Raw genomic sequence first — 15,893 nt, 5'->3', positions numbered from 1 at the left:
GAGTGTGTAAGCACCCTTAAAAGTGGCCTAGAGTTGCTTCTGTTTTTTCTTCAACATGTCTTAACGACTGATACTTCAGTTCAGTGTAATTCAGTGGCTTTACTGAAGGTGGGGCTTTTTGTTATAGCATGCTCAAAAATATATATTTACTGTTGGGAAATATACAAGACAATAGTAAATTTTAGATTACAAAATACATGCGAGATTAGCCATACTCAAATTTTTTACACAACTCTATAGCATTTCCGATTCCAGTTTATCTAGAAAGGGGGCCTTCCCGTAATCTTATTTTTACAACGTAGTTAAGTATGAACAATAAAAAGATGAGCAGACAAGATAGGCTGTAAAGATTGTAAAACTCAGATAACTGAGCAATGCAGTGCATTAACAGGAACACAAATAGAAAGTCATATAGATTTGTAATAATTAACTTTGAGGACAATTTCAAGTTGTGTTATTTAATTTAGAAGTCATTGTCTGATGCTTTTCAATCAATTGTTGGAGATAAAATTTGTCATCTCCTGTTTTTAAACGGCATTTTGGCCTGTTCTTAATTCCTGTCTACTGTTGCACACTCTTCACTTCGATGTGACTAAGACTGAAAACTGTGTTTTCTTTCAAGTGGGCAAGGTTGTTCCTATTTCACACCTGCTGTGCGGTTAGAAATTTATTCTCAAACAATATCGTATTTCTGAATCCTTGAGGAAACACATTTTCCAATTCAAACATGTCAAGAAAACTCAGATTATGGTATCGGCTATAAGAGAAAGTTGGGCATCTGGAATAAAATAGCATAACTATTTCTTTCCTGAAATAATCTATTATTTAGTTGTTTTTGTTTGTATGAGTCAAATGAGTTAAAAAAAAAACAATGAAAATGACTTTCCAAGCACAAATAAATACATCTAACAGTGTTTTGCAGAAGGACCTATGTTCTCTTGTCTTTGAAATATTATAAATATCTCCACTGACATTTTTTAGTTGCTGTACATTGACGCTACATAAATAAACTGAACTAAAATGTCTTCCAGTGCTTTATATCTTTTGGACAACCAGTTTTTTTTATTGTTTTCTATGAAAGTTTTTTGTTATTATAGTTTGGAAATTGCTTTAAAAGTCAGTGACTCGTACTCTTCATGCAGCTCTGCATTTATGCAATATTACTAAAACAATTTGTTCTTTGTTCAAATTAGCTTGAAGGTTATCTGGTTTAGTTCAATCGATATTCATCGATTAATGAACGAACCATCAAAGTTGAACGAGGCAGCAGCTGACCTGAGAGAGAGAATCATGGCCCGCATGAACACCAGACAACCCCGATGCCAACTACAGTGGCTGAGTGAAGCACCATCAGAAAGTCTACTTGAAGATGTGAATGCAGCATTGAGAACGATCCCTACCAACACCATAACTGAAACTAATGAACTGATATACAACTCAGCATCAGTGATCCTTGAGATGCTTGGCTATAAGAGCAACCATGGAAAAGATCAAGATAACAAGGAGGGAAGTGAGCCAACTGTCAGAGCTCCAAAGGGGTGCAATGAAAAGATCAGTACCTAAGAAGTACAGCCAGATGCCCATACCTGAAGCACTCGAAACTGCCAAACAAAGGCTCCAAGCCAACCTGTGCTTGGATTGATTACAAGAAAGCCACTCAATCATTGAATGCTTAGAGATGTACAACATCAATGTCATTCGGACTAGAGAAGTGTGGCCGGATGGTTACAAAGAGAAGGAAGGTCGTCCGCACAGAAGGGGTCTCACTCCCAGAAGGAACAATAGCAGACAGAGCACAGCTACAAGTACCTGGGAATACCACAAGCAAATGGCAACCTCGATGAGGTCACAAGGAAAGGAGCCACAGCCAAATACCTCCAACAAATAAGGCAAGTCCTGAGAAGCCAGCTCAATGGCAAAAGCTATGCCTTACCAGTAATGAGATACCCTGCCGGAATAATTTGCCAATGGATGTTAAGACTCGGAAGCTACTAACCATGCATGGAGGGTTCCACCCCAAATCCAGCACCCTCAGCGAATGTCTCAGACAATGGGGAACAGAGGACGAGATGCTGGAGGAACCATCATGGGAGGACAAGCCCCTACATGGGATGTACCACCGACAAATAACTGAAGTGGCTGATATCAGGAAATCCTACCAATGGCTGGAGAAAGCTGGACTCAAGGACAGCACAGAGGCCCTCATCCTGGCCGCCCAGGAACAGGCCCTGAACACCAGAGCAATAGAGGTTCAGATCTACCACACCAGACAAGACCCAAGGTGTAGGTTGTGCAAGGAGGCCTCTGAGACAGTCCAGCACATAACAGCAGGGTGCAAGATGCTGGCAGGGAAAGCGTACATGGAACGACATAACCAAGTGGCGGGCATAGTGTACAGGAACATCTGTGCAGAATATGGACTGGAAGCCCCGAGATCAAAGTGGGGAACACCCCCAAAGGTGGTGGAGAATGACCGAGCTAAGATCCTGTGGGACTTCCAGATCCAGACAGACAAGATGGTAATGGCGAACCAACCGGACATTGTGGTGGTGGATAAAGAACAGAGGAAAGCCGTTGTGGTGGATGTAGCAATACCAAGTGACCACAACATCAGGAAAAAGGAGCATGAGAAACTGGAGAAATACCAGGGCCTCAGAGAGGAACTGGAGAAGGCCTGGAAGGTGAACACCACAGTGGTGCCTGTGGTCATCGGGGCCCTCGGGGCAGTCACCCCCAAACTGGAGCAGTGGCTCAAACAGATCCCAGGAACAACATCAGACATCTCAGTCCAGAAATGTGCAGTTCTAGGCACAGCCAAGATACTGCGCAGAACCCTCAAGCTCCCAGGCCTCTGGTAGAGGATGAAAGAGAGACCACCCGCGGAGGGTGAGAAGGGAATTTTTTATATAATTTATATATAAATATATATATAAAATTCCCCTCTCACCCTCCGTGGGTGGTCTCTTTCATCCTCTGAGCTCGGGTCCTCTACCAGAGGTGCACAGGTTGGTGTGTCGGGTTTTGCAGTCTCGGGTGACTGTGTGGTCTACAAGGAGTTGGTGTTTGCTATATATATATATATATATATATATATATATATATATATATATATATATATATATATATATATATATATATATATATATATATATATATATATATATAGACATTTTGGTGTGAATGTAGTATTGCTTGGATTGGCAACACATAAAATGACAAAATGCTTTATATTAAAAAAAGATCTTAAATAAATTTGAACTCACATCACCCAGTCAATAGTAGCTCTTTAATTAGTGATATTATTTACTCTAAATCACATATGTCAGAGTCAAGGCCCGCGGGCCACATCCGGCCCGCGAGAAGGTTTTTTACGGCCCCTGGGATGATCTTGATTTATTATTAGAACCGGCCCGCAGACCGCAGCAAGCCGGCACCCCGTCTGAAAAAAAAATATCTTCCTTATTTGAACTGTAAGTAGTTCTTTAAATGTTCTGTGAGATGATGTACTTACCCATGTATCCATAACAACCGGAACTTTCAATATCCACCAAGTTATTGCCGAAATATACCGTCTATTAAACGAGTGCCCCCCGGATTAATTACACTCTCTGCAGCTGCAGCTGCGAAGTTACCGTATTAACCCGATACTTGCTGGAAAGTGCAACGTCTCCCCTTTCAGAAACCGTTGGAATTTTTCCACTTAGCGCTACGTGTGGCGGAATTACGGTACTGCAAATTTAGATGTGTCGACGGCAACACATCTAAATGCCTTGACTCTGACATATGTGGATTAATAGATTTTTGCACTTTATTTTATTGTATTTCAATCCAATTATATTTTAAAAATATTTCAGTTGTGTCTGTTGAAAATTAAAGATTACTGACAGAGCCATAAGAAAATATTGCTTTATTTATCTGATCATATTGGAATATATTTGTTAGGTTTTCAGTAGGTTCAATTAGGTTCACTAGACTATATGCGTCATTTAAAAACATTTCAATGAACATTCGATCAGTCCGGCCCTCGGCTTGTAGCTAAATTTTTTATTTGGCCCTCCGTCCATTTGACTTTGACACCCCTGCTCTAAATGGTCTGCTTAGTGATAAAAACAATTAAAAGTTGCTGAAATTGGGTTTGAAGTTGAATCTATTTTTTGTAAACTGGATGAGGATATTTTTTTCCCCTTTATTCCACAGGTTACTTCTTACTTTTTTGTTTATTTTTACATATTATGTGAAATGAGGAATTCATATTTTGATGTATATATTGTCAGGTCATTACCTGCTTCTAAAATATCATTAAAACTGCAGATTGTCTTTCTCTGTCTGGAAAGACTCGATTAAAAAGGCGATTAAAAAGGTTTATTGACATCCATGAATTTGCATTTCATGCGTCCCCGGCTGAGGACATCGAGATGTGAATTGCAACGAGCTCGGATGAGGATTCCCATTGCTGGTTAGGAATGTCATCCCCCACCGCCCATACACTGGTGGTGGAGGTCGGTGAAGGATAGATGCCTGAAGAGCCAGGAAAGTGGAGGTGGAGCTGAATTACAGTGGTTAACACTGTCAGAGAAGTGTCAGATGCCTCCTCCACTTATATGCCTCCAGATGACTAGATGGGTAACAGGTCTGCAGGACAACAGACGCTGGCCCACGCTGACCCACGCCCTCAGGAGGAAGGTCTCGGGCTCCCTCTAGTGGAGAAAAACTGACAAAACGTCGGGATCCCAACAATTCATGTATAAAATGGTCCTTTTTTAAATATAATGGATGGGATCGTAAAATATTTAAAAACTAATTTTAACTTACTATAAACATATTTTGCCAAGTTCTTTTTCACAAAACTCAAAATAAAAGCGTGCAATCACTTGTATCTTTCCGAAATGAGAATGATGTAAGGAAGAAAAATCCTGTAAAGTAAAAAAAATTAAAGCTTAAATCTGTTGTAGCTGATTAAGAAAATCTGAGTAACCAAAAAAGGATTATATATTTACACCACCTGCAGTCAAACTCAAAATTATTCATTCTCTTGATAAATATTGGTTTAAAATGGTTCTCATTCAATCAAGATGTTTGCTTCACTCATTTTTGAAAGTATCAAGTTTGAAAAAACAAGAAAAAGACAATAACAAATGGCCTTACAGCAATAAAACCTTATAATCGCTGAGAAGCTTTTTGCATGTTCCCGCTGACATTTTGATTTTTGACAACCAGCTCCCTCCTTGCCATCACCCTAATCTTTATCACCCCTAATTCTCCATCAGATCCAAGTCTGGACTCTGAAAGAAAACCCCAAAATAAGGATAAAAGGAAATATAAAACATTTCTAAACCTAAATCTGGCAGAAGTGCAAATAAATTTCAGGATAAACTATGCTTTGCGGGAAGCAGAAACAAAAGTAAATTCCAAGAGTGCCAGAGTTATTTGCATTAAAGTTCAAAGTTGCCTGAGGTATTTACACAATTGGCAAAGTTCAGCACTGGAACAAAAGAGATTTGCTTAAGTAATCGCATGAGGGAGGGAGTACTTAATGACTGACAGCCAGGAAAGAGTAAAATAGACGGTGAGAGAAAATCAAGCAGGCAAGATTAACAGAAAAAAACAGGCATGAGGGGACAGGCATTGAAACTGCTGCTATTTTTGAACGTCCTCTTTTTGGCTAGCCTCCTGGTCCTTCCCTTCTGGTATTCGATGGAGAAAGGGTGAGTTAAACTTCTGTCTAATGGATGTAAACAAACATTCTGACATGTTCGGGGTCTCATCTTCATATTAATCCTGTGTGTACAGAGGCAGATTCCTGCTGCTAAGGTTTAAATAAGATAGTGGTCAAAGCTAATATTGTTAGAAAAGAAAGAATATATAATTTATGTTTTTTTCATATGCATCTTTTTAACCTGTTCATGTTCACCAAGTAAATAAAAAAGTACGGAAATAAATGACAAAAAAATTACTCAATAAATGTCCTTAACATTAAAGATAGAGGTACTTCTACATTTAAGATTAAAGTGTTAGGTGTCTGCTTATCAATTGAAATTTACGTTTTTCATTATTTTTTTGTATTATAATTTAGCCCACTGGCTCTTAAAAGATTATAATTGTTAGATGCATATTTCTCCAAACTGAAATTGCATTTTTCTGCTTCATCCTGAAATTTCCTTATTTGTAGTTTCTATGTTTTTTAGAGGCCTTGCTCCAAATTCAACAGATGAATCTGGGATAGTACTAACCAGAAACACAACTTCTTTCAACTGTGCATGAAGTGACAGTGCTGATTGTGATCTTTTGATTTTGAGATGGGTTTTAAAAAAAAAAAAAAAAAAAAAACTTTATTTACTTAAGCCACTGCATTTTCTTTTTTCTGTTTTGTAAGAACAATAAAAATATATTTACTGGTCTAAAATCTAAATCCTGTGAGCCATGAGTGCTGCAAACTTGACAAATGGCAGGAATTGTGAACCCTACAGCAAAAAGTCTCACAGATGAAAGAAAGGTTAAGAACAAGGACAATTCCTCCTATCGCTTGTTTTGTCAAAAAACAAAACAAAAACATTAATACAGGATTCTGGAAATTATTACTTTTTGATTAAAGTACATATTCACATAAACAGGATACACTCAAAGTTTCACAAATTTATCCATGTGTCTCAATATTTTTGTCATTTAAATAAGATATTCTCAGGCCTTCCATCATTATGATTGATTTTGTAGCTGCACACTTTGTGTTTCTACAATGTGAAATGTGTGTTCCGGGCACGTCCCACCAGGAGGAGGCCCCGAGGAAGACCCGGGACACACTGGAGGGACTATGTCTCTTGGCTGGCCTGGGAACGCCTTGGGGTTCCCCTGGAGGAGCTGGAAGAAGTGGCTGGGGAGAGGGAAGTCTGGGCCTCCCTTCTGAAGCTGCTGCCCCCGCGACCCGATCCGGATAAACGGCAGAAAATGGATGGATGGATGGATGGATGGATGGATGGATGGATGGATGGATGGATGGATGGATGGATGGATGGATGGATGGATGGATGGATGGATGGATGGATGGATGGATGGATGGATGGATGGATGGATGGATGGATGTTTGGATGCAACCTTCAGAATTAGAGTTTTAATACAAGAAGCATTTATTGCATCATTCCCTTTAAAAAAGAATGATTGATCTGGAATATGCAGAATGTTTACTCCATGTAATTCTTCAGTGTTTTATCAATCAATCAATCAAATGTTATTTGTATAGCACATTTCAGCAGCAAGGCATTTCAAAGTGCTTTACATAATTAAAATAAAAACAGCATGTGACAGTGAATAAACAGTTAGAAAGACAAAGAGAATTATTTTTTAAAGAAAAAAAAGGTTAAAAAAGATAAAAACATTAAAACCCGCACCCCTTGTAGTACTTCAGTTAAACGACACACCTCAGAGTTTTAGTTAAGATGTCATGTTTTATGATGACATCTTAACTAAACTAAACTAAACTAAACAACTTAAGATGTTTTATGCTGGTAAAAGTTGATGTTTGCAACTTTTAAAGCAGATGGAAGGATGGGAATCACTCATAAAGGCTGGATGTTATCTATAAAAAATACTCTGCAGCATATAACGTCTTTATGGTGCATCAGATGAAATATTAAAGAATGTTTCATAGTTCTGGTAACAATAAAGGATGATTCACGTGTGACACGTGTTAGTGATATAAGTTTATGCAATGCACTCACACTGAATAAGGCTATTAAAGTTATTAAAAATATATTTTCTTCTCAACACCCTGTTTTTCTCTCGCCACAGATTGGAGAAACCTCGCCGCTATCTACGGCAAAGCACTGATAGCCTCTTCAGGTAAGAATGAGCAGTTGCTGCTTTTCATGTTGTTTCTGTGTTAATTCAATTATTAAATCAATCTACATCAGCGACACTCATTTCTGGATGTGCTCTTGTGTTTCAGGAAGAGTTCGAATCAGTTCATAGATTTCTGCTCTCAAGTCTCACAAACAGAAGAACCTGACGATGAACAACTGAGGTATAAACTCAATTCTTTCTTACAAAACAAAAGCTTCCTAAATCAAAATGTGATCTTATCAAATGCAATAAAAAAAAACTCAACAGGGTCACTTGTTTGTCATTGCATCTACATCCACAAACCTGTCCCTCAACCGTCCTGCATCAGTCCAGTCACACACACCTCATAATTACACATTAGAGGGAAAAAATATACAGATATTCACACGATTTTGGTGAATTCTACCCGTTGCTGAGACTCTTAATATACACTGCTCAAAAAAATAAAGGGAACACTCAAATAACACATCCTAGATCTGAATGAATGAAATATTCTCATTGAATACTTTGTTCTGTACAAAGTTGAATGTGCTGACAACAAAATCACACAAAATTCATCAATGGAAATCAAATTTATTAACCAATGGAGGCCTGGATTTGGAGCCACACACAAAATTAAAGTGAAATGTTCCCTTTATTTTTTTGAGCAGTATACAATATGTTCTGCAGTGGAAAGTTTCGTCCGTCTGGTCTTGCTGTCTTGGGCAACTCTACATTGTGAAAGCTCAGCTGTGACTTAAACTCATAAATACTTTAGAATTCAGGAAACACAGATTAACTGAATTAACTGAAATGTGTAATTATTTAAGTGCTAAACACACAGAACCAGTGAAGAAGTTTTTCTTTTTTTTTAAACGCATAGCAATGACATACATCCGTTTTTTTGTTGTCAGACAGGAAAAAAAAAAAAATCCCCATATAATAATACAACAATGCATTTTATTTATTACTTGTACCACAAAAGATAAAACAAAAACCAGGTGCTCCTATAATAAAATGAGCCATTGTGATTGTGTGGAGGAAATAAAACACTCTGAAAATATGCCATGATGAGCAGCTTCTTTCATACGGTGGATGGAAAGGAAGATTATTCTATTCGGTCCTTGCAGTCATGGGGAACAAGCAAAACATGTGGGTGTTATATGAGTGTTTATCCTCCTGCATCTAAGTTTCTGCAGAATTTGCGGTAAAGATCCAAGCAAAATATATGCCTCATAAACCCACAGAGCAGTTTTCTCAACGTCAGGGACGGGTTAGCTTGGAATGAAGTTTGGCAATATTTCGGAGAAGCTAACAGGAAATTTTACAAAGCTCTAAAATTGTAACTGATAAAAATTCCTTTAAAACAAAGTTGATGAATTATATCAGCATAAACATCTGTTCCTGTTGCTTGAATTAAATCTAATCTGTACGGTCTGTAAAAGATAATGGAAGTGGTATTGTTTTGCTGCTTTGCTCTGAGTTATGTTATCAATCACTGATCGTCTGTCTTGTCTATTACAATTTTATATCAACCCATTCATGCTGAAGAAGAGAAATTTTCTAAACAACTAAACAAACTGACACATATCAGAGTTGATTTAGAGAATATTAACCAAGTCTGATTTTGTCCAAGTATTTTCTTTAACTTTAATTGAATTCCCACAAAGATTAATATGTACTGGGTGTTTATTTTTAGATTTTGTTCAAATCGACTCCTGGTTTGAGCATTACTGTGCTAAAATTGCTCCAAATGCGGTGATGGAGTTTTTGCACAAACTGTAGTCATCTAAACAGCCACTGTTCAGAGTCAGTGGAGTTTTTAAGTCTGAAGTACATTCAGCAATTTAAAAAAATTATATTTTGTGCCATTTGATCCATCATACAGGTTGCATCTTCTTCAGATGCCAAAGGGACAATGCAGAGGATTACCTCGAGAAACCAGTTATATCGGCTGGATATGATCCAAAAGCAATAACCTTTCAAATCTAAAGGGCTGTCAGACGTGTTTCAGCTGTGTCGTTCCTGGCACCTGTCTGTTGTAGACGTCCAACAATGTACTACACCTACGCAATTTGGCTTTTTCACCCCATGACCTGTGTAAACTGCTCTTGCTAAATTTTAGCTACAATCTAAAAACAATTATATAACAGACACTCGTTTTGGTTGTGTAATTAAGGTTTACTGATACTTATATTGTGCTGTTTGCAGATGATGCTGCCATTTTTATTTCTTTGAGTCTATGTATTAAATACATAGAGAAAATATAAGTTAAATAAAACCTGGACGGTGAATAAAATAAGTATTTGTTATGTCTGGATTCCTGAATCCAAATGTAGATGAAAGGAGATTTTTTTCATGCAACTTTACAGATCGTGACACGTTTTTTTCTCCAGTGAGCCCATCAAAGAAGAACCTGAAAAAACAGATGTCAAGAAACAAGCTGCTAAGCCATGTAAAGGCTGCAAGTGAGAACAGTGTCATACATTTAAAAAAAATAATATGCAAAGACATATTTATTTTTTAATTAAAGTTAAGTACTGCAGCTTTAAAGAGGATTCATTTTTGGAAGTACATGTTATAAATGCATGACTGTACATGTAAATGAGAGACCAGCAGCGATAAAGCAAGTTTACAGATTCTGACACTTTATTTCCTCCCAGCAAAGACAAATCTGAGAAAATACCAGATAAGAAGCAAGCTGCCAAGGAAAGTAAACCGTGGAAAGACTGCAGGTGAGAACAGAGTGTCATAATTTTTCCTTTAGGTCAGTGATTCTCAAATTTTTTAGGTAGTCGGCCACTTGGAGGAAAAAACATTTATGATCCCTCCTGCCTCAACAAAGCTCAGGAAAATGCTTAATTTAGTTCAAATAAAAGTTGTTGCTCTATATTTTTATTATTTATTTGTTGCTAAGACAATCAAAAAGCAATAAAGTACAAGTGCTGTGTCAGTAAGTATATTTAAAAAATTTAAATAAAACTCAAGAAATATTTCTAAAAGACAATATTTTGTATTACTTCCTTGTCTTCCATATTTCACTTTATTCTCTGTCCAATCTAAATATCAGAAACACGCAAAAATGTCTTTAGCATTAAATTATGTTTGTAAAAACAGAAAGTTTCCCAGGTAATATCAAATCATGCACAAGAAGTTAAAAATGTCTTGGTCGTTTCTGTCCTCGTGTCTCAGGTGTTTAGTTGTCCATAGTGTCTCCATGGAAACCCGAATTCCTGAAAAGCAGAAACAGGTTCAGACTGCAACACTTGCAAAAACCAAAATAAAAATAATAAACCTCAGAAAACCTTTGAGAATCACAGCTATAGAGAAATTCTTGCTTTTGCCGAAACAGAACCATGTACTCCACAGTTTCCTGATCTTTTTGTGTTTCTGCTTTTGCAAATTCAGGAAGAAAATAACCGAAATGCTAAAGCCTTACTCCAAACCGTGGAAGAGACAGGAGGAAAAACACGATGAATTAAGGTACTTCTATCACTTTCAAAATCAATTGTAGCTCAATTTTAATCTCGTTCCCATCAGCTTGCTGCTTGAACGCTAAACAGCATTCCAAAACATTTCAAAGATTTTATCAGGCCTGTCATCCCACGCAGGTATCAGTCAGCTTTAATTTGATGGCGTATTTTAAGTTAGCAACAGCCACAGTATTTTAGGCTAGCATGTTTGAGATTTAGTTGAGTTTTGGTCACCTCTAGATTAGCAGATTTAGTCTCGTTTCAGATTAAATCTTGCTGTGTGTCAGTCGTTTTAGTTGTCCAACACTGTGATGCTTATGCTTTCTGTCTTTCCTTTGTGCGGACAAACACTTTGGATTGCTTTGTGTGTGATAATCCTAAATAAATACATTTGCCTTTCTTGCCTGCCTTGCTGTCAATTGTTTATCCTGCTCTACTTCATGTATTGACTCTTGAATTGAATGGAGTTATCTTTTTTTACTCTCACACCTTGAAGTACTCTTCCTCTGCTAACTGCTGAATAAATAAAAGTCCTTGTGTTTTTTTCAGAGCTCAGCTGAACATAAAGGTCAGAGGTTATGAAAAGGCCATCATTACTCAGAAGAACACTCTGGTGGGATCAATGCTTGCTACAGATGGAGATAAAAAGAGGGTTTTTGAGGTGAAATCGGAGCATTTTGACACATTTTTGAAGGTAAGTTGTTTTATGTTTTACATGTTTCCAGTTACATTATTGTTTGTTACCAATTTATTAGTTATTTGTTTTAGACATAGGACTTGCTAACATGATGCTTCACTTTCAAATGCACTTAACCTATAAATATATTTTGTTCTTTTCCTTTTTGGCAATAATTCTTAAATTATTTTAAGGAAAATACATCTGTGTGATTTGCACCAGAACGTATGTGTGTTACCACCATCAAAAAAAATGGCCAAATCTTTTCTGCCAGTTCCAAACAGCTTTTGGTTATTGATTGGCTATTGATCAGTGAAGATGATCTTGGTGCAGAGAGGTCTTCCTACGGGTGGCAAAAATATATAAAATATTAAAGCTATTCTTTATGACTCAAAAAAAAATTTAATGATTTAAACAGAAATTCACGTGATGGGGATATAAATTTGAATGGGATCATTTAAAAAAGACAATTATATCTAAATATGTACATCTGCCTTAAACTATAAACTGTTTACTAGAGCATAAAAACAACTCAGATTAATGTGTCGCCCATTGATGTTTTCCTAAAATCTGATAGTTACTTTTGCGGATTAGTCAAAGGAACAAGATATATCACTGATTCCTGTAAATATATCTGAATATAAGTTATTTGCATGTTTTTAATTGTTAAAACTATAAAAAATCTTATGTTTATCATATGTTTTTTTAATAGTTTTGTTGGTAATTTCAGGAGCCTCCTTTTGCAAGTAAAACCTACAGCTCTTGTGCTGTTGTTGGGAATGCTGGGATCCTGGCAAACAGCAGCTGTGGAAAAAGTATTGATTCAGCCGAGTTTGTCATCAGGTCGGTAGGCTGTCTAAGTATCAGAAGTTAAAATTATTTAAGAATCCTGTTTAACGAAAAATAATGTCTGCTGCTGTTTTTCAGGTGCAACCTTCCGCCTTTAAAAAATGGATACGAGAAACATGTTGGGGTCAAGACGGACCTCGTGTCAGCAAACCCGAGCATACTTTTACAAAAGTGAGAAAATGTATACATTTTTCTCAGCTTAAGTAATATCATCTAGCTTGTTTTTTATGATCAATTTTGTATTTGCAGGTATGACTCTCTTTTAGGAAGTCGACGGAAGTTTATGGAGAAACTGTGCCAATATGGAAGCTCCATGATTCTACTTCCTGCATTTTCCTATGTCAAACACACAGTTATCTGCATGCGGGCTTTCCACACTATTCAAGACTTTGGGAGCCCCATGCAACCAATCTACTTCAATCCAGAGTACTTAAGGGATCTTGACACGTTCTGGCGCTCTCAAGGATGGGAGGCTGTGCGTCTCAGCTCTGGCATGATCCTGACAAGCCTGGCGCTGGAACTGTGTGACACCGTCGACCTGTACGGCTTCTGGCCGTTTGGTCTTCACCCGCAGACCTTCAAGGAGCTGACCCACCATTATTACGATGACGTGAGAGGAAAGAGCGGATTCCATGCCATGCCGGAGGAGTTTAAGCTCCTGTTGCAGCTACATAGTGAGGGTATAATTAGGCTCCACCTTGGTGACTGTGAATCCAAAGGAGAGTAGTCCAACATACAGGAAAGAAAGCATAGTGCTGTGTGTGTAGGTATGCGTGTGTTTGCATGTGCAGGTGTGGTTCTGTATTAAGCAGAGGCCTGCGTAAGCCCCTCCTCCTGCCACCCAACACAAAACAAAATGGAGGAAATTATTTATATTCTGTTCTGGGATAAATGCACAGCAGTCCAGAAACTACAAGTTGTCAGTAAGATGTGCAAACTGTCTGTTGGAATGCCTCTCTCCCTTTTGATGCTGCACTGGGCAAGTGCCTATTGACCCTTTGCAACCACTTAATCATTCTAGGCGCCATGACAAACGTTGGAAGTGAGGGACGGGAGTATTTTACAAAGCAACTGAAATTGTTTTCCAAAGTTATTTTTGCCAGTTTATTCATGGCTTCTACTTGTTCGAGTCGAGCTAATTTGTCTGTGAACACAACACTGGAGCTCATAGACGGGGGTATTTATAAAAGTTTGAAACAGCTAGCTTAGAAACCAACCCATACCTTCTCCCTCCTGAGGTGTTGATCAAATTACCGACTTTACCTGAATTCACACCACATGATTTATGTCACTGTGTCATAAATGGCGCTTCCCCTAAACCGAGGCAGGATTAAAAACGTACAAAAGACGAGATGCTAACCAGTTTGTTGCATACATGCTAGGCTACATGACGGTGCGGCATTGTTTCCATGGTTACTAATGGTTAGACGTGCACCTTCCCCATAATGCGATATTTGATATCTTTCTAATCATACTTACTTGTAAAGTTTATGACCATTAATCTTCTTACTTTGTAAAAAGCATTCGCTGCAAATCCGCCATTACACCGAGGGCTGACAGTCATTTTGACTGACAGCTGTTATCCTGCTGTCAGTTAATATGACTGACAGTATTATGACTGATAGTCACAATAAAGTATTCCTTATGACTTACAAGGTCATAAGTCATCCTTATGACCGTATCTTTCTTCCTTAAAAGTTACACGATAAAATCACAGGTTTATGATGGCGGAGTGGGCGGAGTTTCGAAGATAGTGACGTCACGTGTAGAGGGCCAGTATGGGCAACGTCAACAATCAACCATAATTGATAAAGCAAATTTGAAGTATTTGTTTGGAAAAAAAAAGAAGACTACAGTTAAAGTTACAATCAAAGTAATCTACATTCTAATTTGCAGGGCATTCCTCAGTCTGTATGTTTTTAGAGGTTTTGAGGATTTTCACTTGTCTTTTTTGGAGGGGGTTGTTATTCTTTTATAATTACTTGCATGGTGGGATCTGTAGTTTGCAGTTTTTTACACTTGATGTTTGATTCAAACTGTTTTAAAATGTGGTTACTGATTGATGTAAAATATACTTTTTATATATAGTGTATAAAAAGTATTTTTATACAAAGTCATCCTTATTTTACACAGTAAAAATAAGAGGCAAATTGATTAAAAATCATTGGAAATCTGACTGCTTATAGACTGCATATAATATGAACACATGAATTTTGCACTGTGTGAATGTTGTTGTTCAGAGTGCTTACACTTGTTACATTTAATCCTGAAGTAATTCTTGAATGATATTAGTACTGCAACCACTGCTGTTAACAGTTTATATCATAGCATTGACTTCTGTTATGAAAATAATAACCTTGACGTTATAGATACTTGGCTCACTGAGAGTCGGTTGTAGACTAATGTGAAAAGCATTTTGAAAGAGGAAATATGAAGTGAACATTCTTAAATATTTATTATGAATCTGAATATTTCTGCTAGGAAAATGGAAGGAATGTTTTTTCATATTCATCGTTGTTCTGAAACCTTTTAGTGTCCAAGGTCACTAAGATTTAATACAAGATGTAGCTTTTTTTATGCAAGTGAAGTATTTATAGAGTTCTCCAGGGTACAGGTCATAAGGAGTGTTGTGGGATAAATGCATATATTAAAGTATTTTTTCCAAAGGATCATATTTTCTTACTCTTCATTAACATTTTATACAGTTCCTTACAAAAGTATATGCACCCTTTGATTCTTTCACATGTTGTCACTTTACATCTATAAATCTAAATGATCTGTTGGGATTTTCAGTACAATAAAGTATGAAAGGGGTTTTCAAATTGTTTTCCAAATAAAAATATAATAAATGCCTGTATTTGCATTTATCTAATTAGTAAACAGAGTCCACCTGTAGGTAATTTCTTCTCAGGTGTTCAGTGAAAACCTCAGAAGGAACAAACGGCATCATGAAGATCAAATGAACACAGTGGAGACGGAGGAAGGTCTGGAGACGTTTACATAGAAATAAAAATATCCTTCACTGTCCCATCACTTGGGAAATCCAGGTGTGCTAGCAACAAATTAAAGCATGTAGGTTCACA

At 37.3% G+C, this 15,893-nt stretch overlaps 1 protein-coding gene across 4 annotated transcripts; it reads left to right on the top strand.

Moving 5' to 3' along the window:
* The first annotated feature begins 5,488 nt into the window (after positions 1–5,488).
* LOC106925802 (alpha-2,8-sialyltransferase 8F-like) lies at positions 5,489–15,663 on the top strand. Of its 4 annotated transcripts, none has more exons than XM_015000302.2 (10): positions 5,489–5,705; positions 7,783–7,833; positions 7,940–8,014; positions 10,209–10,280; positions 10,476–10,547; positions 11,221–11,295; positions 11,835–11,979; positions 12,692–12,804; positions 12,889–12,981; positions 13,060–15,663. In XM_015000302.2, exons 1-10 carry the CDS (start codon positions 5,611–5,613, stop codon positions 13,535–13,537), a joined length of 1,269 nt encoding a protein of 422 aa, XP_014855788.2. In that variant the 5' UTR covers positions 5,489–5,610; the 3' UTR covers positions 13,538–15,663. The 4 variants fall into 4 exon arrangements, with proteins under 4 accessions (XP_014855788.2, XP_014855789.2, XP_087863822.1 ...); XM_088007696.1 differs by lacking the exon at positions 5,489–5,705 and adding an exon at positions 11,023–11,062; XM_015000303.2 differs by lacking the exon at positions 10,209–10,280.
* The last annotated feature ends 230 nt before the right edge of the window (positions 15,664–15,893 follow it).

Source organism: Poecilia mexicana, unplaced genomic scaffold (genome assembly GCF_051168715.1).
Source record: "Poecilia mexicana isolate PSO_F unplaced genomic scaffold, ASM5116871v1 scaffold_8, whole genome shotgun sequence".
Classification (NCBI taxonomy): Eukaryota; Metazoa; Chordata; class Actinopteri; order Cyprinodontiformes; family Poeciliidae; genus Poecilia; species Poecilia mexicana.
Note: the sequence above shows the minus strand (reverse complement) of the source record. Positions and strands in the feature narration are given on the sequence as shown.